The sequence below is a fragment of the Melanotaenia boesemani genome, chromosome 23 (assembly GCF_017639745.1).
Source record: "Melanotaenia boesemani isolate fMelBoe1 chromosome 23, fMelBoe1.pri, whole genome shotgun sequence".
NCBI lineage: Eukaryota > Metazoa > Chordata > Actinopteri > Atheriniformes > Melanotaeniidae > Melanotaenia > Melanotaenia boesemani.
This window is the reverse complement of record NC_055704.1, coordinates 5,336,145-5,359,977: the sequence shown is the minus strand read 5'-3', so window position 1 is coordinate 5,359,977 and position 23,833 is coordinate 5,336,145. Positions and strand designations below refer to the sequence as shown.

General features: G+C 42.4%; 2 protein-coding genes across 4 annotated transcripts; one reads left to right on the top strand and one right to left on the bottom strand.

Moving 5' to 3' along the window:
• Positions 1-462: 462 nt before the first annotated feature.
• On the top strand, positions 463-21,509 carry gys2 (glycogen synthase 2). Of its 2 annotated transcripts, none has more exons than XM_041977987.1 (16): positions 463-714; positions 3,547-3,728; positions 8,151-8,342; positions 8,463-8,648; positions 10,624-10,768; positions 10,968-11,085; positions 11,201-11,321; positions 11,393-11,499; positions 13,647-13,706; positions 13,796-13,874; positions 14,623-14,736; positions 14,902-15,028; positions 16,162-16,257; positions 16,342-16,505; positions 18,079-18,159; positions 21,399-21,509. In XM_041977987.1, exons 1-16 carry the CDS (start codon positions 591-593, stop codon positions 21,474-21,476), a joined length of 1,974 nt encoding a protein of 657 aa, XP_041833921.1. In that variant the 5' UTR covers positions 463-590; the 3' UTR covers positions 21,477-21,509. The 2 variants fall into 2 exon arrangements, with proteins under 2 accessions (XP_041833921.1, XP_041833920.1); XM_041977986.1 differs by lacking the exon at positions 21,399-21,509 and adding an exon at positions 19,801-20,344 and having other exon boundaries at positions 466-714.
• spx (spexin hormone) lies at positions 20,925-23,315 on the bottom strand. Of its 2 annotated transcripts, none has more exons than XM_041977990.1 (6): positions 22,632-23,315; positions 22,138-22,215; positions 21,969-22,029; positions 21,731-21,793; positions 21,503-21,589; positions 20,925-21,433 (listed from the first exon to the last, which is right to left on the bottom strand). In XM_041977990.1, the coding sequence occupies exons 1-6, from the start codon at positions 22,635-22,637 to the stop codon at positions 21,369-21,371; spliced, it is 360 nt and encodes a 119-aa protein (XP_041833924.1). In that variant the 5' UTR covers positions 22,638-23,315; the 3' UTR covers positions 20,925-21,368. The 2 variants fall into 2 exon arrangements, with proteins under 2 accessions (XP_041833924.1, XP_041833925.1); XM_041977991.1 differs by having other exon boundaries at positions 21,969-22,026.
• Positions 23,316-23,833: the final 518 nt, after the last annotated feature.

Below are 23,833 nucleotides of genomic sequence, written 5' to 3'. Positions count from 1 at the left end.
TCTGATGACTGGCAGGTCATACATGTGGATGGACCAGACTCTTTAGGACTTGTTTTAATCTCCGTAGGTTCTGGGTTGGGGCTGACTGCTTTGCAGCCTCATCATGGTGGTCTTCAGCCTGTGATATCTAAAGTTTTTGAAGCTGTCATAGACATCTGCTCTGCTTCCTTCTGTTATGATCATCTTTCCTCACATTATCCAGCCTGAAGGATGTCCTCCCTGATAAGATTTATATTTATGGCATTTCTGTATGAATGTATTTGTTATCTGACAGGTGAAGCCGTCAGCCTCTGGAGAACATTCTGGCTCTGGGTGACAGCCGGCTGATTCAGCCTCCTCCTCCTACATTTCACAACCATGTTCAGCTGATCTTCAACCTTTCCCCCTGACCTCTGTGTGTTTGAGGTAAACATCCATCCTGCTGGCTGCAGGTCAGCCTTAGTAGGCGGAGTCCCTCATGAATCCCTGTTATCTTGTCCTCCTGTCTCTTGTGTCCTCACTGTGCTCAGGACCTCCTGCAGACTGGTTTGAAGACTACAGAGGAGTTGCTTTTTTCTCCTGTTGTCTGGTGAACTTTAAGGATTGGGAAGATGCCGCTGACTCGTTCGCTGTCCATGTCGTCTCTGAGCGGGGTGCTGCCAGCCTGGGAGGAGGACGAGCTGCCCGTGGAGAACCTGCTGCTCTTCGAGGTGGCCTGGGAGGTCACTAACAAAGGTGGGACAGATCAGAAATCAGCTGACGAGAGATTCATGTGTGAGATAATGCTTGCAGGAATCTGAAGGGTCAACATTAAATGTGCAGCATGAACAATGTTTCATTTAAACATCTGAAATGTGGAGAGAGAAGAGCTGAATTCTGGAGAGAAATCCTTCTGACAGGCGTAGAGCAGATCCTGGTTCTACTCGTTAGCTTCTGCTTCTGTAGTATTTTGTGTAAAACTGCCTCTTTGCTCCTCAAAGAGTAAATATTGAAGTGCAGTGAGCGTGAAGTCAGCTCCCTCTGCAGTTAAACATTAAGCTGCAGATAAGAAGCCAAAGCTGCCATCCACACAGATTCTGATGTTCAGAGTTTAAATTGCTCTGATGCAGCTGCTACGTCAAGACTTGCTCTTTTCTCCTCATTCCTCACATCAATATTTGTCTATTTGTTTCGAAGCGAGATGGTGAAAAACATTCCCACTCAATCTCCACTCTCACCAAGCAGAACAAGATCTTAACACTGTCCATATAAGCCATAGAAATAATAACCTGGTAACTCCATCAGTACCAGGACCAGAAAGGAAAACCTCCATCAGTACCAGGACCAGGAAGGAAAATTTCCATCAGTACCAGGACCAGGAAGGAAAATCTCCATCAGTACCAGGACCAGGAAGGAAAATCTCCATCAGTACCAGGGCCAGGAAGACAAACCTCCATCAGTACCAGGGCCAGAAAGGAAAACCTCCATCAGTACCAGGACCAGGAAGGAAAATCTCCATCACTACCAGGGCCAGGAAGACAAACCTCCATCAGTACCAGGGCCAGAAAGGAAAACCTCCATCAGTACCAGGACCAGGAAGGAAAATCTCCATCAGTACCAGGGCCAGGAAGACAAACCTCCATCAGTTCCAGGGCCAGAAAGGAAAACCTCCATCAGTACCAGGACCAGGAAGGAAAATCTCCATCAGTACCAGGGCCAGGAAGGAAAATCTCCATCAATACCAGGACCAGGAAGGAAAATCTCCATCAGTACCAGGGCCAGGAAGACAAACCTCCATCAGTACCAGGGCCAGGAAGACAAACCTCCATCAGTACCAGGGCCAGGAAGGACAGCCATCTTTCTGGGTGATGGGGGTGGAGAGGACAGGAAAGAGACATTGCATCATGGGACATCCCCCAGCAGAGAGGAGCCCGGTGCATCATGGAACGTCCCCCAGCAGCCTCGGCCTGTGGACCATTGCCAGCTTTCCTCACTGATCACGGGACTTTCATGTTGGCGATGTTTGTGGGTGGCAAAAAGATAAACAAAGCAGGCGTACTGCTCATAGATAATAAAGGCTAGATGTCTCCCCGCGCTGCTGGCCAATGGAATCAAATGTATGCACTGGCGGCCATCTTGCCACAGTCACTCATAACATTGTTTTAATGATGCATGACTATAAATAACCATAACTCAATTTAAAAGCAATGTTTTTGGGTTTGGTTTGTTATAAATGCCAGAGGTGTAGCTATGACAATGCATACTTATGAATAATACTTATGAATAATGATAATGAATAATTATAGCCTGTGAGGGACCGAGGCCAAGGATGAAGAGAGCACAGGAGGTTTTTTTAAAGAAAAAGTCTTTTGACATTTCATTTTACAAAAAAAACAACAAAAATACATATTCCTAAACAAAAGTTCTGGGCCCATAAACAAAGTCAAACAAACAGAACATCAACATAAGGAACTGAAAACTAACTGACCTAACAAACTGACACACAAGGGAAACTATATACACTGGCTGATCAGACCATTTTGACACAAGAGGGAAAAACATAACATAACCATCTTCGGCTAACTTAATAAACTTAACTAATTCACAACAGAACTTAAACAATTTAGATTCATAACCCATTAGGGAAACAGAAATCTAAATAATCATACTTCTACATAAAGAACAAATAAAGTAATACAAAACAATAGAAAATCTAAACCCCTCTCCCACTCATCCATCTTTTTGCAAGATGGATGAGTCCAATTAGGCTGTAGCCTCGTCAAAGGAGATCCACCTCAGCTGGGACTCTTAGCAGGCTTGGGCCTCCCACACAGCAACTTCCCCAGGAACTAGTAACTCAAAGAAAATGCATATTAACTGAAAATAAACCAAACTAACAAGGTGACAAGAATGAGTCAACTAAAAGTGTGCACCCAATCAGTTAACCCCCCTGCCAAACTTGCTAAGAAAAATGTGAAATATAAAAGAAATGGTAAATATTACAAATAAAATGATTTAACTGAAATGAAGGAAAAGGTTACCAGACCGGGCTCAGTGTGTGGCTGCCTAGGCGGCCATCACATAGCCAAAGATTCTAGAGCAGAGCTTTAACCATGGACTTTCATATGGAAATAGATAGGTGTACAAGGTATTTATGTTAAATCAATATTTAGGCTACTAAAACTCAGCCTACAGAATATATATATATATATATATACGTGTGTGTGTGTGTGTGTGTGTGTGTCTTTAAGACATCTTTGTAATCTAACAAACTGATTGGTTTCATCAGTCTTAATGGAGAAGTAAATCTGAGTATCATCTGCATAGTGCATGAAAGTTATTGCCATGCTGTCTAATGATAGTACCTCGGGGAAGCATGTATAACATGAAAAGTTTTGGTCCAAGTACAGAACCCTGAGGAACTCCATGACTTACTCTGGTATGTGAGGAAGACTCATCATTTACATGAACAAACTATGATATATGAACCTCCATGTAACTGTATGATAACAAGTATCATCTGTTAAATCTTTGATGAAGGTGAAAACATTTCAGTGACAGGTTTTTGTGATCTGTGTCAACCTGCAGTTGGGGGGATCTACACGGTCATCCAGTCCAAGGCCAAGATCACCGTAGATGAGTGGGGGGAGAACTACTTCATGATGGGGCCGTACTTTGAACACAACTTTAAGACTCAGGTGGAGGGCTGCGAGCCGCCTGAGGAGGCCATCCGGAAGGCCATGGACGCTTTGATCCACAACGGCTGCCAGGTGTGTGTCTATGTTTTAACTTTAGAGAAGAAGATTGGATTTTATTTAGATCAATAAACTTTTCTCTCCAGATGTGATCAGCTGATCCTCACATGACCATGTCGACTCTGAGCAGGGTGCTGGCTCATGGAGATAAAAAGTAAAACCTGAATGCTGATTTACATCTGCTTCATAATGTTGAAGTTATAATTAAAATGTCTTCAGCTTAAACCCTTCAGTTCAAGCTGCCACAGCTGCTACCACTCTCCGTTTCATAGAGCTTCAATTTATCACTTTTATATTATTATTGAAGTTGCAGCTTAATAACAAGAAATCAGTTGGAAACATGGAGCCAAATGCAGTGATGTAGAAAGGAGGAATTTGAAATATTTGTACATTTTGGTGATGCTGTGATGGAGCGTTGACATGAATGAGGACAGAGGACGGAGCAGGACTCTGGAGGTGGATAACTTGTGTTGTTATAAATAAGAATGAGTGAGTTTATCAGAAGTGATGAGGAGGAGCAGCACAAAGCTGGAGGTGGGAGCAGGTCCAACAGCTTCATTTCTAACAGCAGTTTCAACATGAGCTGCAGCACACTATGAGAAAAATGCTGCCCAGATCCAACTCCATCTGCCTCTAAAATCCCATCATGACCACACTGAGAGAAACTTGCATGGATAGATGCAGGGGTGTAGCACAAAACTCTGGACCCTATGGACCAACCATCATGGTGGGCCTCTATGTGGACTTAAGTGATAGTTCTCATGCATTCTTTTCTTGTGGTGTAAGACTGAGGTAATAAATATGATCTTAGTTTACCTCTAAATGGCTAAATGGCTTCTCTGGCCATTTTCCTAGTTTATTTGGCAGAAAATCCTTTACATTACTCAGCCTCTCACTAACTTCCTGTTCCTCTTCCTCCCTCTCCTAACCTGGGTAAATAGTACTGTTTACCCCTCAGTCCAGCATCACTGGATAGATGATCTGTTAGTGTAAGTAATGGGAAAACTTAATCCCTTAAAGAGTTCAATCTACCATTTTTGGGCCTTTTTATCATGACAGTGTCACATTCTGGACATATGGGCAAGAGTCCAGATGAGATGTTTGATATAGATTTGAAACATCTGGATGAAATTAACCTGCTGTCTTCCATCATGGGTCTGTGTGAGGTGTGTCCAGGGAGGCAAGACATGTTCATTTATACAGCTCATTTAAAAAATATATAAAAAGAAGATATGAGGAGAAATAAAACAATGCACAAACAATGAAAATCATATTAAGACATAAGTATGAGAGTGCAAAAGTCATGATTAAATATATAAAATCACATAAAATAAGTTAAAAGCAGCAACAGACTAGATCAGGTAGCAGATATGATGCAGGTTTCTGCACAGAGAAAAGAAATGTTTTTAACCTGAATTTAAAAGTTTCAACACAGGGATGGTTTTTGCTATGGGCAATGTGGGCGACCGCCCAGGGCGCAATCTATTTGGGGGCGCACAAGTGCCCTCAAAAAAAAAAAAAAAAAAAGAAAATCGCCAGTTTTCTAGACTAATACCGCTCATTTCCACAACTAGTTAATGGGCGCTGTCAACTTGCTGCTGAGAGTCATGTATACAGGTTGTGTGTGTGTCAGAAGAAAAGCCAGGAGGGAGAAGGCAGGGATCAACTCGCAACTGCAGAGGTTGTGAGGAGGTTGAGGCTATGTCCACACGGTATCAAAGCCGGCTCAGGTGTGAAAACGGTGTGAAAACCGTGGCAAAAACTAGCAGAAAGGCTTCAACATCCCCACGACACCGCTGTAGTACATACTACAGGCTGTGGGGGGTGCTAAAGAGTAACACTCCAAAGCTAGAGCGAAATAGCGCATGCGCAGATAAAGGCTCACTGCGTGTTGCAGGAAGTTCACATCGGAAGCAGAGAATACAATATGGCTGAGGATTCACTGCGAAGCAAAGGAGAAACATTTCTTTTGACTAATAAAGAAGTTGAGCTTCTTCTTCAAAAAAATGCTTGACTATAAAGGGGGGGAATGGGGGGTGTTGATGGGGTTGGTTAGTTGTGGTTGGTTGGGTGTGGGGGGGTGCTGATGGGTGGTTCGCCCCGGGGCACAAAACTAGTCAGGACCGCCTCTGTTTCTACATTCTGATTCTAGATTCTGGTGTGGACTCTAGCAGCATCTGGATGAGCTGCAGATGTTTAATGTTCTTTTTAGGAAGTCCCGTTAAAAGACCATTACAGTAATCCAGCCTACTGGAGATGAATGCATGGATGAGTTTCTCTTGGTCTTTCTGGGAGACTAAACTTAATTCTGTTGATGTTTCTGAGCTGGTAAAAAGCTTCTTAGTGACAGCTTTGATGTGGCTGCTGAAAGTCAGGTTTGAGTATATCAACACTCCAAGGTTACCAACTTGGTTGGTGGTTTTAAGAGCCGAGTCTCCAGGTGTTTACCAATGCTGACCCTCTTGTCTTTGCTACCAAACATAAACATCCCAGATTTGTCTTTATTTAATTGTAGAAAATTCTCCCTGATCCAGGTGTTTATTTGCTCCAGACTGACACAGTAATTCTGCTGGGCTGCATGAAGGAGACATATAAAGTCGTGTATCATCTGCATAACTTTGATAATTAATGCTAAAGTTCTATCAAACGCAGCGCTGAGATCCAACAGGGAGCAGCCAGGCGTGACAGAACCCAGATGGTGGGGAGTGTTTTCTGACCCTGTTCTCAGATCAGCATGAGACGTTGCATCAAGTGATGCTTGGTGTGACTGTGGTGTAGTCACATGACCTGTGTTCATCCAGACCGAACCAACCAATGCAGACTTGTCTACAAACAACAATATGGGCCGTTTCGGGGCCAACAGATTCTAGGTTTCACATCATCTAGCACCTCTTCTGTCAACATGGCAGATTTCACAAACATATTCACCCATATATGCCATCATCACATGCTACTAGATCAGCTGACCAGATGCTTCTAACTGTCCCCAAAACATTTAATAAATCCAGGGGAGACAGAGCTGTTTCAGTTTTAGCTCCTAAAACCTGGAATAACTCCCCCTGCAGGTCAGACAAGCTCCTTTTCTTTTCTGGTGGCAGAGACTGGAGAAATGAACTGGGAGAGAGTTCACAGGCTCACCTACTTACGCTTACTTACACGTACACTCGCGCACACAATCACAGACACACCCTCCCCCATGATTCACCATCTTCGTTGGACCCTTCCCCCCTCCTTCCACTCCCAGGTGGCTGGTTGGATTGGATGCGCTACTCAGCTTCGTCTACACTAGGCTGTGATGGGAGACCCCAATCCCCCCCCACCATGTGTTTCTTATGTTGTGATTGTCTGAATATGTGCTTTTTTTGTACTGAGGGGTGTTTAATTTGTATCTCAACACTGGGCCTTTAGCTGCAGTGTAGAGATACCTCTTTTTTTTCCCCTATCATCCCGTCTCTCCCTCATGTTATATTTTCCATCTGTGAACATGGAGCGCTGCCCTGCAGCTGCTGCTTTGATCCTGATCCTGTTTATGTTTATATGTTGTTGTTGTCTCCTCTTTGACGGGTTGTACTTGAAATAATTTCGTTGCGCTTGTTGTAAGTTCATTCATTTACTCCTTTAAGTCTTGTTTAAAAACACTTTTACTCTGGCTTTAAAGCAGGTGTGACTTGTCATCTGTGTGTTTCACCCTTTGTGTTATTTTACATGACTTATAGTTCCTCTGTGCTCATTTATAGTCTTATTTGCATTTTCATCCTTCTTCTTTATTTGTGTGTTTTTGTGATTTTTTTTCTCCTTTTAATTTATTGTACAGCACTTTGATCAGCTGTTAGGCTGTTTTTAAAGTGCTTTAGAAACAAAATGGTGTGGTACCTGTGGATCACATGTATACAACCTGTAGAGCAACCTGCAGAGGTGATCCACACATGAAGCACATGTATTCTACATGTGGATCACATGTTTTGTCTTTGCTTGTTCTCTCCGGACATTCCTGGCTGGATCTTTGTTTGCAGGTCTGTAAAAAAGCATCTTTGAACACTCGTGTCCTCTCACACAACAAATTGGAGAAGTAATTTAATATTCTGCATTTAGCTGAGCTGTTACAGCTGCTGAGCTCATGTTGAGATGGACACCATCCTCCTGAACAGGAGATATGGGTTAATGGCAAATCGCAGCTTTATTGATGGTGTTTGGAGGTGAGGCGGAGGCGTGGAGTTGCCAGTGTGGCCACTAGATGGCGCCCACATACTGGTGATGGCAGGGGGAGTCTCACATCCAGTGTTACCTCAGGAAAATCTGTGTTCGTGTGTTATATTTGACATTTTTAGTCTTTTCTTTGCTTCATATTCGTTCTAAATCATTTATAGTTGAAGTACATCTGCAGGTGGCGGGGCGTGCAACATGTCTGCCTTCTGTCTGCTCTCCATGCTGCTGCAGGTTCACTTCGGCCGCTGGCTGATCGAGGGCAATCCCTACGTGATCCTGTTTGACATCGGCTCAGCGGCGTGGAACCTGGACCGCTGGAAGGGGGACCTGTGGGACACCTGCAGCATCGGCCTGCCGTATCATGACCGTGAGGCCAACGACGCACTGATCCTGGGTTCCCTGATCGCTTGGTTCTTCAAAGAGGTCAGACATTCCCAAAGTTCAGCCTCTTGTTTCCTGTCATGTCCCTGGAAATCCTGGATTCAGAGAGGAACTTTCACGGTCTCAGAGTGAACACTGCCATTCCTGACTTCATCTTTTCAGTTAACTGACCACCTGGGAGACAAACCTAATGTCATTGGTCACTTCCATGAGTGGCAGGCAGGCCCCGGGCTTATCCTCGCTCGCTCCCGCAAGATTCCCATGGCAACAGTCTTCACAACACACGCCACCCTGCTGGGAAGATACCTTTGTGCTGGGAATGTGGACTTTTACAACAACCTGGACAAGGTGAGAGGCCTGCAGCACACCTGTAATACACCTGAGAGTGGATCATGTTAGCTTATAACGCTCGATGCACATTTGTCTAAAACACATGAAATTCTGCAGAATATTTAACTGGAATTCTTTGAGTTATCTTTAACCCCTTAATGCCTGTATTTATTTACAGTTATATGAACTGTAAAAAACAAACAAACAAACAAACAAACAAAAAAAAAAGACAAAAGAGAGAGAAGAAAATGAGCAAAAAAAATCATAATAAAAATAAAAAAAACACATCTATAAAATAACATGAAAATAAAACGTAATAAAAAGGCCAGAAGTTGGCACCAACTTATGGGTTTTTTTTGCTACGAACTCACACGCCAGATTTTCTCTCCCAGTCGAAGGTTCAGCCTTTTTTATCAGTGATTAGTGATGTTAAGCTGTGTGGACGCTCAGAGATGCTCATTATTGCTCCTGCTGTGATCACTTCCTAAAGGTCATTGTGCAGATAAAGGTTGCTCACTGGCTGCACACATGACTGACAGATGACCCTCAGCCTCACTGCTCCGATCAATGGATTTGTATCAATATGCATTTTGAAATTTGATAAGTGAGCCCATGTAAACAGCACGAAGCAGGAGCTGTTCCACAAATAACTCAGCTTAACCACAAAGTGTTTATACTACATTTTATTTTCACAGCTATTTACAAAATTAAACTTACAAATGAAACATGGCAACCACTTAACTTCTTATCAGACCATAAATGTCTGTTAGAAATTTTGAATACGAGTTTTGTTTATATTTTTTTTATTGCGTATGAACTTCTTTTTTTTGTTTTCGTTTTTATTATTTGCTTTGTTTTCTCTTCTTGTGTTTGAAAAATAAACCTTATAAATAAACTAAACTTAAAGGGAAAATATATTATATAACACAAAAGAGGCAAAAGATAAACAGTTAAAGGACAAAAAGGGGGAAGAAGTTGTGCTTCTCTTGTAAATCTTTGGTGAAGTTCTAAACATAAAATCCAACAATTGCAAAAATGAAAAAAAGGTGCACATGGAGAATAAAATACTCACATCCAGTCATTTAATTTACCCACATCACAGATAAACGTTTGCTGATGTGTTTCGGCACGAAGTCAACCACAGAATAAATACGACACCTCTAAAGGTCTGCAGGTGTCGTGTAGACCACGCCCACTCACACACCACTTTTATTCGAAATGCCTGAACTGAACAATCTCAGGTCAGAAAACATCTACAACAACTTATAAATAAATAATCCCACCCAACAAATAGTTTCTTGAGAAAAATAGAATAGTTCATTTAGATGAGTCTTTCCCAAACTGTGGGTCCCGACCCCCCACGGTGGCCCCAAGATCATTTTAGAGGGTTGCCAGATCATGTAAAAAAAAACAAACAAACAAACAAAAAAAACTTAATTTCTTAGGGCCTTGAAAATTAATGCATTAATGCCAAGAGATTAAGCTAATTAATTAACAACTTAATTTTTTTAACGCGTTAATACATAAACACCAAAGTTATTACTCATGTCATATTAAAAATCCGATTTTGACATTTCTCGGCGGGAGAAGCTGATTTGAGACATGTAGGAGCTTTGCAGCAGCAGCGAACTGAATCTGCGTGAACACCAATGTGTTATCTTAAAGGCTGTCGCTGAAAAACTTTGGGAACTACTGATCTACTAGAGACATGGTGGTCGACATAAATGGTGAAAAGAGTGGGTCCCACACTGGAACCCTGTGGCACACCATTATCAGTCAAGAAGGTGATTAACAAAACTAATATGTTTTTTATGTAAACTGATAAAAAGGTTCAATTATAAGAAAATAAAACACACAAGATCCAATCACACTGAGACCAAAGAATGTGCAGAGACAGATCTGAAGAGAACACAGCTATAACTCGTCTGCTGTGAATCTTTTCTACATTTATAGAAGTAAATTTCTAAATTTATCGATGTGATGTGTGTTGCAGTTTGACATTGACAAGGAGGCAGGTGAGAGGCAGATCTACCATCGGTACTGCCTGGAGCGAGCGGCGGTCCACTGCGCTCACGTCTTTACCACCGTGTCCCAGATCACAGCGGTGGAGGCCAACCACATGCTCCACAGGAAGCCAGGTGCTCACGGTTTTCTCTGCTGGACCGCGTCCACAGAGACGTTTGACATGTCTTACTGGTTAGTTGGTGCGACCCTTTGCCTTACATGTGGGTCAGGGTCTGGTTTGGTCCGCATTCTGATGCCTCTTCTGTCAGCACTTCCAGGACAAACCTCACACGGTTGTCAGTGTAAAACCCCACTGTCGTTGTGTTGCTACAGATGTGGTGACCCCGAACGGGCTGAATGTGAAGAAGTTCTCAGCCATGCACGAGTTTCAGAACCTGCACTCCATCAACAAGACCCGCATCCAGGAGTTTGTCAGAGGGCACTTCTATGGGTGGGCTTTAAAGAGAGTCCTGATCCATCACCTGTAGCCGGAAATTTTACCTCTAATTTTTTACATGAACATTGTCTGATTCTAATACATTTATCAACCTGTTGTATCCCGGCAGCCATCTTGACTTCAACTTGGAGAAAACACTTTTCTTCTTCATAGCTGGACGATATGAGTTCTCCAATAAGGGAGCTGATATTTTCCTTGAGGCCTTGTCCAGACTCAACTACTTACTACGGGTGAGGACCTTCAGTGCATTATATATGAAAAAGTCAGTTACCAGCCTGAATCTGTCTCACTTTCCACACAGGTGCACAGAAACGATATGACAGTGGTGGTTTTCTTCATCATGCCAGCAAAAACCAACAACTTTAACGTGGAGTCTCTGAAGGGGCAGGCGATACGCAAACAGTTGTGGTACGGCCTGCTTTCTTCTTACAATTCATGCAGACCAACAAAATAACACAGATTATCTTACAGTAATGAAGCGCACGTCCTCCATCGCTCATGTACAGCGAGCCAAAACTGTTAAAGAAACTAGAGGAGGACCCCTTTGTACCGGTTGTAGACAGTTGAGGGCCCCACAGAGTTAGAGGACTGTGTTAACATCCATGTCACGAAGTGGTGGAGGGTGGATGTCCATGAAACTGTCCAAACATAGCCTCAAGGGCAGAAAGCCAGATGAGAAACAAGAATAATTTTCCAAAAAGGTGGCTTCAAACAGGAAATCCAAAAAACTAAAGTCATAGTGAGACATTATGATTAAGAGATGATCGGATGGCGATAGAGACAGAGAGCAAAGAAAACAACTAAAATACAAATCAAATCAAACTCTATTTATACAGCGCTTTCACAGATCGAGACATACCTAAAGTGCTGCTCAGGTAAAATAATACAAAATAAATCAAACAACAATAAAATAAGCAATAAAAGGCAAAAGAGAAAAGATGCAAAGCCTGGCCGGATGAGTTTCTAAAAGAGATTTAAATTTTTTCAGGCTTCTGGCAAACCAGAAAGAGGGAGACCATTCCAGAGTTTTGGGGCTGTTGAGTTAAAAGCTCTGTCTCCCAGAGTTATGAGTCCAGTCCTGGAACTACTAACCACCTTTGTTCTTCAGATCTCAGAGCTCTACAAGGACAATAATAGTGCAGGAGCTCAGACAGATAGGGAAGAGCCAGACCATTTAAACATTTACAAGTCAAAAGTAAAATTTTAAAAGAAATTCTAAAAGAGAGGCAGCCAGCAATACTGGAGTAATGTGCTTCCACCGCCTGGTCCTCATTAATAGGTGGGCAGCTGAGTTTTGGACCAGCTGTAGACGGCGGAGGAGAGACTGGTCAATCCCAGAATAAAGGGAGTTGCTGTAGTCCAGTCTAGAAAAGATAAAACGTGAATGAGCCTTTCTAGGGCATCACAAGGAAGATAAGGCCTGACTGTACTAATAAGCCTGAGACAATAAAAACTAGACTGGACTACTGCACTGACCTGCCTGTTACATTTGAGGTTAAAATCAAAGACAACCCCAAGATTTTTAATAAAAGGGTAGGGTAAATGAGTCCAGAAACCCAACAGCACTGCTGCATCCTGCCAGCAGGTCACTTTTCCCAACAGCAATGACCTGTTTTATTTTTATTTATGCAGAGGAAGTTCATCTCCATGTTTTAACTTCCTACAAGCATTTCTGTAGGTTCTGTGTTCTGTGTTGATCTCCAGCAGATTTTAAAGGCAAATAAATCTGCACATCATCTGCATAACAATGAAATGACATGTTATATTTTTTAAAAATGGAGAAAGTAAATAAAGTGAAAATAAAATAGGGCCTAAGATGGAGCCTTTAGGTACCCAATTTTTAAGTAAGGGCCTCTCAGGAAGAGAAGTGCCCAAGATGTACAGAAAAACTCCTACTTCGTAAATAAGACTCGAACCATTTGAGTACTGTGCTGTTCACACCAACAGACTGCTTCAAATGTAGTAATAAAATGTCATGATCCAAGGTATCGTAAGCAGCAGTGACATCAAAAAGAATTAAAACAGTAGAAGCTCCAGAACCAACAGTTAAAAGCAAATCATTGCAAACCCTGAGAAGGTCATTTCAGTGCTGAGACACATCCAAAAACCAGACTGAAACTTCTCATGGAGGTCATGTAGTTTTACACAATCTTGTAACTGAAGATAAACCACCTTCTCTAAAATCTTAGAAAGAAACTGCAGCTTAGAAACTGGCCTAAAGTTTGAGAGAACGTTCCCGGACCCAAGTTGGTCTCTTTATGAAGAAACAAGTTTCTAGTTTCTATAACTAGAAACTAAACAAAATACACAAAAAGAAAAAAAAATGCTGGAAACCAAGAAAAACCTACATCAGCATCAGATCACAAACCTAAGCTCCAGTGCAGGGCTGGGGTGGAGTGGACGTTGACTCCGGTGCGGGACTCTGGTGGAGTGGACTTTCATTCCAGTGCAGAACTCTGGTGGAGCTGATGCTCTGCTGAGAAGATTTACATCACATGTTCGTTGGCCTTTTTGACTTGTGTCCTTGTCTGAAAGTTTTTACTTGTGTCTCGCAGGGACACAGCTCACACTGTGAAGGAGAAGTTTGGTAAAAAGCTCTATGATGCTCTGTTGAAGTAAGTAAACGTTGACTCTGTTGTGATGTCAGGGTCACATGATCTGTTGTCCTCTGTGATGAATAATGGACACTGAGTGTGTTATGTAGAGGACAGATCCCGGACATGAACTCCATTCTGGACCGAGATGACTTCACCATGATGAAGAGAGCCATCTATGCTACTCAGGTACTGGATCTGGTCTCCAATAATCTTGTTATTATAACAACCTGAAAAATAACTGAACGTACATGAGCAGGTAAATAAAAAAGATGATATTTTCTGTGGTGTTTTCCTGCTGTGATCCGTCTGGGTGAACGGCCTCTCTCAGGGGTAATTACCTGCCTTCATGCCGACTGCAGCAGCCATGTCAGAGTGAAATCTGTTAGAGCTCTGCGTTACCAGCAAAGTGCCAATAAAAGGTCATTCACAATTAAATGTGCGTATTTCAGCATCCATATTTCAGTGGTTGGAGATGGGCTGCAGGTTGTATCGACTTAGCGTGAGGACTGATGGAAACCAGACTCCGGATTGGAAGAAATGCTGCTGTGATTATTTCTCCTGTTCTTTCTCACGTCTGCACCGCTGACTTCCTGCAGCCACTTTTCAATCACAGCTTCTGTTTCTGTATAAAAAATAAAGAGAAATTTAATATTAATCTTGTAGTAAAAACTGCTGCTACAGACTCTGCTGTATGTGGACCTCTTTTCAATTAAATAAGAAGAAAGTGGTTTCCTGGTTTTGTGGTGTGAGAAATGAATCAGCTGTTAACCCACGTGCTAACCCCATCAATATGTGTCTGAATCTCTCTAGAAAGTTACAGCTCATGGACCACTGACTCTGACATCCATAATTTCCTGATGATTTCCTGCCTCTGTATAATTGGTTCACTTTGTTAACTGTATTAATCTAACTGGTCTCTCCAACCCTGGCTCAGAGACACAGCCTTCCTCCAGTCACCACTCACAACATGCTGGATGACTCCACAGATCCCATCCTGTCCAACATGAGACGCATCGGCCTCTTCAACTCAAGGAATGACCGTGTCAAGGTAGAGGAAACTGCTGGGTGTTACCTACAGCTAGTTCAGGTCAGGTCAGACCCAAAGGAGTGCAGGCTGATACTACATCTGGGTAAAGTCTGACAAAAGATGTCCTCCTTAAACCAATAAATTCTGGGTGGTAAAATCTGTCTCATTGTCTTTGCATCCTCTCAGCTCATCTTCCACCCCGAGTTTCTGTCCTCCACCAGTCCTCTACTGCCCATGGACTATGAGGACTTTGTCCGAGGTTGTAACCTCGGCGTGTTTCCTTCCTACTATGAACCGTGGGGATACACCCCAGGTACGTTCTATACACACACACCCTTCATGACCATGCTGGAAACAAACTGTAAATCTGGTGATGCAAACTAAAGACTTAAACAAAACATCTTAAATTTTGATGAATGAAATATTTATTCATTACATAGTGGAATCTTTTGACAACAAAATATATCAATGTTTAATGAAAATGAGAAACATGAACCCATGGAGGTCTGGATTCAGACTCCGAATAGAAGTGAAAAGATCAGATCCCAGTCTGTGTGATGTGTTCATGTTTCTGACAGTCTGAGCATGAACATTAGTGGCAGCTGGAGGTCATAGTGAAGGGCTGCAGAACTTCTCCTGGTCCTTCTGGACTAAGGAGCAGGTAGAGATCCTGATGCTAGTTGTTGTCCTACTATAGCCCCCTCCCTGTTTCCTGGTATACTGGCCCGTCTCCTGGTATACTGGCCCATCTCCTGGTATACTGGTCCGTCTCCTGTTTTTTTCAGACAGATGGTGCTCTCTTGTAGTTGTCCACAAGATGGAGGCTTACTGCCTTCAGGGTGGAACAGAATACACGGGTAGCAGAACAACACACCGGCTACCTTTCTTAATTCTTTCAAAGACACGATAGAATTGCTCTGACAATTAGCCATCTTTGACCTTGGATGCAGCTAGCTCCGTCCGTGCGTTCTGCCAGGCTGGATGATGCGTATGATGAAAGCACAAAAGTGCAAAGCCTCTCCATAGCCATTGCATTGTAGTGCCTACTATTTGAAGAAAAAAACTTTTACATAACAGATAACGAGAGGGGTTAGGGCAATTTTTAACCCAACTGAAATCGCCCCGAAAATGGCACGGTGTTATGCTGATTGGTCAGTGACATAGAGCCAGGCCAAGTTATCAGAAAGCTTACAGTGGGTAGTTTTTTCCTTCTTCTCCTTTGGTGGCACCTCACCCTTATGGACAAACTGCCCATGTAAAAACTCCATTTTTGTTTCTCAGAGAGGAATATTTAGTGGAAGGAACACTGCCACTGAAAACATCCCAGAAAAAAATCCAGGAGCTTCCAAAACCTCAGATAACATCCATGCAGTTAGATGTTGTTTTCCTTTGGATCAGCTGATTTTCCAATGAGTCCTATCCTGATGTTCCCTCTGTGTTGTCCAGGTGAATGTACCGTCATGGGCATCCCCAGCATTACCACCAACCTGTCAGGTTTCGGCTGCTTCATGGAGGAGCATGTGTCCGAACCCACGGCCTACGGTGCGCACACACAGATATCACATGTATTGAGTCTTTATATGTGTTCATCCTCAGGGACCATCCTCCTCTTTCTCTCATTATCAGGTATCTACATCGTAGACCGGCGGTTCCGATCCCCTGAGGAGTCCTGTAATCAGCTGACCCAGTTTATGTTCAGTTTCTGTCAGCAGTCTCGGCGCCAGCGCATCATTCAGAGGAACCGAACAGAGAGGCTGTCAGACCTGCTGGACTGGAGATATCTGGGACGGGTCAGTTTCTGGTGCTGGTTTATAACACTGTGTGAACACGCTGGGTGTTAAAGGATTCCTAAAGATCAGGAAACACCAGGATATCAGTTTGTCCCTCAAAAACTACTTTCGACCATATTTTTACAAAAGTTATGTAGGACTGTCATGAATACATGGATGTATTATTTCACCAGTAAGATCCACGTCTCATCAATGTGGGCTTACTGGTGGGCTCAGAGTTGTCTGATTGGTGTCTTGTGTTTCAAGGTTGTGAGGAGGAGACTTGGGGTTCTGTTCAGGATGTCAGAGACATGAGTGATCTTAGGATCAGGGGAGGGGCTAAAGAGGTGATCAGCAATCTGATATGACACCTTAGGTGATTGACAGGTCACTGGAGGAGGATAGAAACATCTTTCCAGACCTACATGGATCACCAGTATCACCAGTATCACTATACCAGTTTGAAGTAAATATTAAGGTAGTTTTTTAATTATTTATCCTTTTATGGACATGTGGCTGCACATTTCTAGAAGGGATTTAGTTCCTGTTCAGGTACAACTACTAAGGTTATGTAAAGCTGTTATGTAAAGCCCCACAACTTCCACCGTGGAGCTGGCCACATCAGGATCCAGTCTACTACTACCACCAGACAGTAGACCAGAACTGATCCCCCTACTACCCCACCAGGATTCACATACTGAACCCAAAACAACCAACTTGTGTTTCTATGGACCTTTTTCCACTTGGTGATCCAGATTATTAATGCAAAGGTGTTTTATTTCCCATGTCTCTCTGATGTGACCACAGTTATCACAGCAGTGTTAGGATTCATTCACACCAGGATAGTCTTCTAGACTTGGTCCAGTTGGGGACTCAGTTCAGTTGGGGGGTGCAACATTCTTCCAGACAGAGTTTGCCTTCACGCACAACTCAAATGAATTGGACCTTTTAAATAATGTGTTCCCCTCTCCACCAGAGGTTGTGCTGCACCAAGAAATACTGAAGGAGAAGACGAGACAACCAACGAAGAAGAAAACTGGTTCATCTATTGGTTAATGCAGAACACCTTTGGTTACTAGAACAACAGCTAAACATTGAGCTGCATCAGATCCTAGCAGTCTACAGTTGATCAGATTTCTAGTAGAACTGTTAAGGAGTTCTTCCATATCTGACCACTAGATATTTCTCCCATCCAGAGCCCCCTATCATCCCATACACACTTTTGTTTTGGTTGTGTTTACCCACAATGCCGTGGACTGAACCCACAATGCACTTTGTCCTGTAGTACGCTTCCTGTATTTGGTCCACTTGTAGGCATACCGAGTCCACTTCTTTAATCCAAATCAGAATTCATTTGCAAATTCACAATACCCCAAACAAAGCGACTTTCCCAGAAAACGAACCAGGATTTGAATCAAAGAGGGTGGTGGGAATGGGACCTAAGAGAGAGGAATACAGTAATTTCCTTTATTAGTGTATGAACCCCCCGATAATGCCTTCCACCCTCTTCCACCCTCTGGAAGGCATTATCAGTTTTTCCACTTTAAACCTAACGCTTTGTTAAATACTGATGGTGTATATCTCTAATTGACAGTTTTACATTCATGCCCGACATCTGGCCCTCAGCAGAGCATTCCCAGACAAGTTCAAGATAGATCCCATTGCTTCTCTGAAGGTGAGTCCAGGGACTTTACTGGAATGTTACTTCACTGTTAACTTTGTCACTGTTAACAAGTTGTTGAGTTGTAGCCACACAAGATGGAAAATAGATTTTTATTGTTCATTAGCACATATAAAAAAATGATATGGAGATCACTTTTTGCATTTTCTCCCAACCAGAAAGTAACAGTTCAGTTCAAATCAATTTTTTTTTATTTTTTTTTTTTTTATAAATCACGAATTCACGACAAAGTCATTTCAAGTCACTTTCAGTCCAATTCACTGTAGTTCAGTGCAGGGAATGGAAAAAGGGAAGAAAAAAACAGAGGTTTATAGAAGAAAAAGGGTAACAAATTAGTAAAGAAAGCAAGATAAAGGGAAGAAAAATTAAAGAAAGGGAAAGATTAATGTGGGAGATAAAGAAGAAAATTAGAATGAAAAAATCAATGAATGCCAAAGCAGCTGCTGACTGTGAAGATATACTGCATGTGTTTCTATATGAGACAAGAAGGCACTGACACACACGCCTGTATTCACATGCTGAATCATCTGAACTTGAATCACTGACACTCATTAAAATCTAATAAAAACTGTGGATGGGTCATTAAATGCATCCTGTTCCTCTGAATCACTCTATATTACTGTATCTGGAAGGTGTGTGTGTTTGATCCCAATGTTACACATAACTGAGCCTGCTTGATGCTGTTGCTATGACTAGTAGAGAGCCTGCTGTTAATGTTGCCATGACAACAGAGTCATTCTCTGCCTGCTGAGTCAGAAACAGATACAAAGTCAAAACTGTCAGCTGTTTTATGGCTCAGCATCACTCTCAAACAGTTGGTCTTTGCAAGTGAAAAGTTGTATAAAGGAATTCTGTGTGAGCAACAGAAGGGAGTGCCGAACACACAGACGTAATTTTTTCATTCTGCAGTCTGCTATGTAGTTTCTATGAAGAGTTAAAAACATCCCTCACCTCCTGAATTTGAGAGAAACGCTGTGCCAGGAGTGGGGTCAGTCTGCACTCAGAGGAGATTGGACAGAAAACTGTGAGGCGTATCACGATTAAGATTACTTTGAATGGAAGCCATGAAAAATGTCAAAGAATTTCAGAATAGTTTTGAGGGCCAGATTAAGTGTGTGATGTGACATGTCAGAGTGGAGACGATCCATGGACGATTTCTGAATTTTTCATACAACGTAACTATTTGCATCAGAACAAAGAGATATGTCAAGATGTCTTTTCAGACAGTAAAGGTTTTCATTATTTGTAACCTGTTTAAACTTTTGAATGATGTTTCTACGTGAAAGTTAATTTCAGTGGAACAAAAATTCCAGATTTTTAGTGATTTTTGTAAAAACCTAAGACTTCTGTACAGGAAAAGACAAAGCAAATTTCTTTCTGTCTAGAGAGAAATGTGCTCATAGTCCTGAAATTTTGCTCATTTTGATATAACTTTTGTGGGCATTGAGTAGAAGCTGCACAATGAGTTAATCCGTGAAAATGGTGATGGAAACAGAATAATAAAGAGAATATACGCAGATGAATAGAAATGTGTAGCATTGTAGTAGTAATACAGCGCTGTCACCCATAACAAGGAAAAACTGAAAGAATGAGTAAAGAACAGGAGTGAAAACACAAACTATCTTGTTTTTGCAGACGGAGGGTTTCCGTTACCCCAGGCCTTCTTCAGTGCCCCCCTCCCCGTCTGCCTCCATCCACTCAACCCCCCACCACAGTGATGTGGAGGATGATGATGAACCATACGATGAAGACAAGGAGGCAGAAAGGGACCGGCTGAATATCAAGGCTCCTTTTGTTCTGGGCTCTGTGCCAGAGGGGAAGAAGAAGCAGCCGGGGGAGTCAGGAAACTGAGACTTACCATCTTCATCATCATCATCTCCTCCTTTAGCTGCTGATGGAGATCACACATCTTCATCCTCCTCCTCCTCTGACGAAACAAGGTTTTCATGGATGTTAACGTCAGCCAGCAACGATGAAATGAACTCATGCTTTCTCCTGATTTTCATTGGAGATAAAGGACTCAAATTAAAATCAGACACCTTTTCCTCACTCTTTGGTAATTACTGGATTTCATCTTTCAACCTTCATCATTGTGAGATGTTTGAATAAAACTGGAATATTTTCTTCACATATCCAAATTTTCATCTAAAACTAATTGCAGTAAAGAGAAGAATCTTAATTTTGTCATTGTCTTTATACTCTGTGTTTCAGAGTTAACTAGGATGTAAATTCATTCAGCGCAAAAGTGATTTAAATTTTTCCTTTATCAAATTATTTTTCATGTTTTTATTAAAAAGGAATCCTAGGAATGAGAACAGTAATCCTAGGAATTAGAAAAATGTCTGATCTACTGACTTCTTGTTTGTGTGGAGAAATTAGCAGAAGCTGTGAAGTGGACAGAGCCGTTGTCATGGTTTTCTACATTCCCAGATAACTGCTGGGGTTTGAACTGTGTTTGGTTTGGATGCTGATGCTTGGTAGAGTCTTTTAGCTGAGTTTCTTCCATCATATTGCTATGCTTGACATATTTCCACTTTTTCCTCATTTCCAGTAATTCCTGCTACTATTAACCTGCTATCCTCACTAAACCAACTACGGCTCAGCTGCTTTGTGGCGCCACCGTGCTTCAGAAATGTCTTCTTGGCTTTATTCCAGCCATAGAGGAGCATTATTTTTCTTCTTTTTAGACACACATAGAACTTTCTGCTCACTGGTTGATCTTTGGCTGCTCCTGATTGGACGTTACCATCAATCTAAGCTCTCTGATTGGTGGAAGGTCTGACAGGAATTGGCTTCATCTTCATGTCCAGGTCTACATAGAGGTCTCTTAACAACATAGTAGTGATAGTGATCTTTTTATGATGACAATGTGATAAATAATGCTGTTCTCATGAATCATTGTGGATTTACCAGATAGAGTCTGAATAAACATTTAGTTTAGTCTTGTCTTAGTAAATGACAAAGAATCAGTTCTCGGTTATGAACAACACATTGCTGCTTCAGTATAGCAGAAAACAGAGATGCTGTAAATGTGGTGAACGGATCTGTGTTTCATCTTCATGGTTCATGTGCTTCATTACAAGCTGCAACACTTCAGTCAATCCCAGACTCAAAGTGCTATGAATCCAAGTCTTTTATTAAAACATCACATTTCAAACATGTTCAGAGAAGTGATATTTACAGCGTTAGTCTCAGACAACGTCTCAGAAGTATTCTCTCTTCCACACCGGCAGCTCCTGGAGGTACACCTCATCTGGGTTTTCATCAACTGCAGGAGGAAAACAGAGTCAAGACTGAGCGTGAGGACGTAAACTCAGACCTACACTCCGTCCCTCACCTCCTTCTCTGGCCTGCTGCAGGAAGTTAAGGAGGATGGTGGCGGCCTGGTCCACGCTCAGCTTCTCAGTGTTCTGGCTGCGGGTCTCTGACAGGAAACAGAGCACACGGGTCATGTGTCGGCTGCAGGGGCCCCAACGACTCCTGCAGTGCGACTGATGAGGAAACCAGACTGGACTCAAACTCAACTACAGTGGCTTCAGTTAGGGCTGAATGAACTGGGTTGTACCTAAGTGTAGCGTGTCATAGACATCTCCTTCTTTTCGGTCCTCAGAGATGAACCTACGACCCTCTGAGAAAAAGTTTTACAAGTCAGTTTCATCTCCTTTCACAATGAAACATCTTTCTTTTCTTAGTCACAGCAGTCTGCATCTCCTGGCTGATTTAATCTGTTCATTAAATACTGAACGCTTTGGGCCAAAATGGGTCTGAAAGTAAACGTCATCAGAAGGAGACAGAATACATACGTGTGCCCTTCAGGTACAACATGGCCTGGGGGGTCCAGTTTCTCCGCTGGAAGGAGCTCTGCTGAGAAAACCAAGAAAAGGCCAGTTTCCTCTTAGATCCAGCTTCTCCAGATTACCAGCAATCTCTCACCCACTGGATAAAATTATCTGTAGATGGAAGGAGAGGTACCTTAGGAGCGCTCCACGACTGCGAGATGAAGGTTGTCAGCAGTAAAAGAGTCAGAACCAAAGTGATGCTCCTCCAACCCTGCAGGCAAGGACAGAAAGAACCTCATAAATAACTTACTGCTGCTTTAATTCACTTCCATAATAATCATAATATTAATAATAGTTTGTGTAAAGTTTTTCCCCTGCAGAATAATCTTATAAAATAAAATATTCAGCAACATGTAAAACTAAACTAATAAAGATAAAATAATAATAAGATTTGATATAATAAAACAAAAAATTAAAGCAAAACAAATAATAAAAAAAACAAAAAATAATTAAACTTGAAATAAAAACTAAAATAAAAGTGAGAATAAAAATAAATCAAATTAAAACGTAAAACTAATAATAAAAACAAAACTGAAAATGATTAAAAAAAAAATCAAATAAAACTAAAGAAAAATCAACAAAAGCTAAAATAAGATGAAATTGCAGAAGTCTCCCTGTTGGACGTACCTTCATGGTTCCGGGGTCTGGTCTGGACTCGGACAGGACGGGGTAAATGCTGGTGGGGCTTGCACTCCTGTATTTATACCTGCTCGCTCCTGGCGGCTCTTGCAGGAATAGGTCACGCCAGCTTGATGAAACGGGGGCGGCTGCAGTCAGAATGAATGCAGGAAGTGATCAATGATCCCGCTGCCTGCCAGCAACTCCTCTCTGGACTTCATATCAGTCATGCTGGAGCTGCAGGCTGTTAATATAAAACATGAAGCGGGTCTGAGGGTGATGGTCCTGCTTACAGAGCTATAATACCCCCAGTATTGATGTTTGCTCCTTGCTCACTGGAATAGGCAGAATAAGAGAACACTTATCAGTCAGCTCTTCCAGAAATGAAAAGAGGAGCTAATGCAAAGCTGTCAGAGAAACTTTATTCAAACCAAACCAGGAAACAGTGGTGGAAGTTTCCTGAGTTTCAGCCTAATGGTGGAAAACTGTCTTCCTGCTCCCAGCTGACGGTCTTCCAGCAGGTCATGTGTGTTTTAGAAAGCAGACTGAAGGCAAATGTGGTTCTCTGGTTACGGGAACAGATGGTGCTCAGCCTCAGACTGAAGCTTTCACTTGTGGGCTGATGTCAGTGGATCAACGTCCAGGTAAACTCCACAGAGCTGCTCACATAGGTTCCAGGGTGATGTTCAGCATGGTGTAGCATCCCCTCTTCTAACATGTCTGGAAACATCTGGAAAATGAGGAGACCAGTTGCTGGAGTTTTAGGAGAGGAATGTTGTCCCATTCTGGTCTGATGCAGGATTCTAGCTGCTCTACAGTCCTGGATTTGTTGCTGGATTTCTGCTTCCATGATGCTCCAGATGTTGTGTATTGGTGAAAGGTCTGGACTGCAGGCAGGCCAGTTCAGCAGCTGGACTCTTCTCCTGTGAAGCCATGCTGTTGTGATGGATGCAGGATGTGGTTCAGCATCGTCTTGCTGAAATCTGCAAGGTCTTCCCTGAAAGAGACGTTGTCTGGATGGGAGCAGATGTTGCTCTAAAACCTCCATGTACTTTTCAGCATTGATGGAGCTTCACAGTTGTGGAAGCTGCCCACGCCATAGGCACTAATGCAGCCCCATCCCATCAGAGATGCAGCTTTTCACCTGTCCACTGATAACAAGCTGGATGCTCCCTCTCCTCTTTAGTCTGCAGGACACGCCGTCCATGCTT

Bases quoted from the DNA above. Each gene is read 5' to 3' on its own strand.
- gys2 (XM_041977986.1), top strand. From the start codon at position 591: ATGCCGCTGACTCGTTCGCTGTCCATGTCGTCTCTGAGCGGGGTGCTG. The intron at 11,086-11,200 runs GTGGGCTTTAAA...GTATCCCGGCAG, and splicing joins GTCAGAGGGCACTTCTATGG to CCATCTTGACTTCAACTTGG. The intron at 14,737-14,901 runs GTAGAGGAAACT...GCATCCTCTCAG, and splicing joins CAAGGAATGACCGTGTCAAG to CTCATCTTCCACCCCGAGTT.
- spx (XM_041977990.1), bottom strand. The intron at 22,030-22,137 runs GTACCTCTCCTT...TGGTTTTCTCAG, and splicing joins AGTCGTGGAGCGCTCCTAAG to CAGAGCTCCTTCCAGCGGAG. The intron at 21,590-21,730 runs GTACAACCCAGT...GTTTCCTGTCAG, and splicing joins CTATGACACGCTACACTTAG to AGACCCGCAGCCAGAACACT.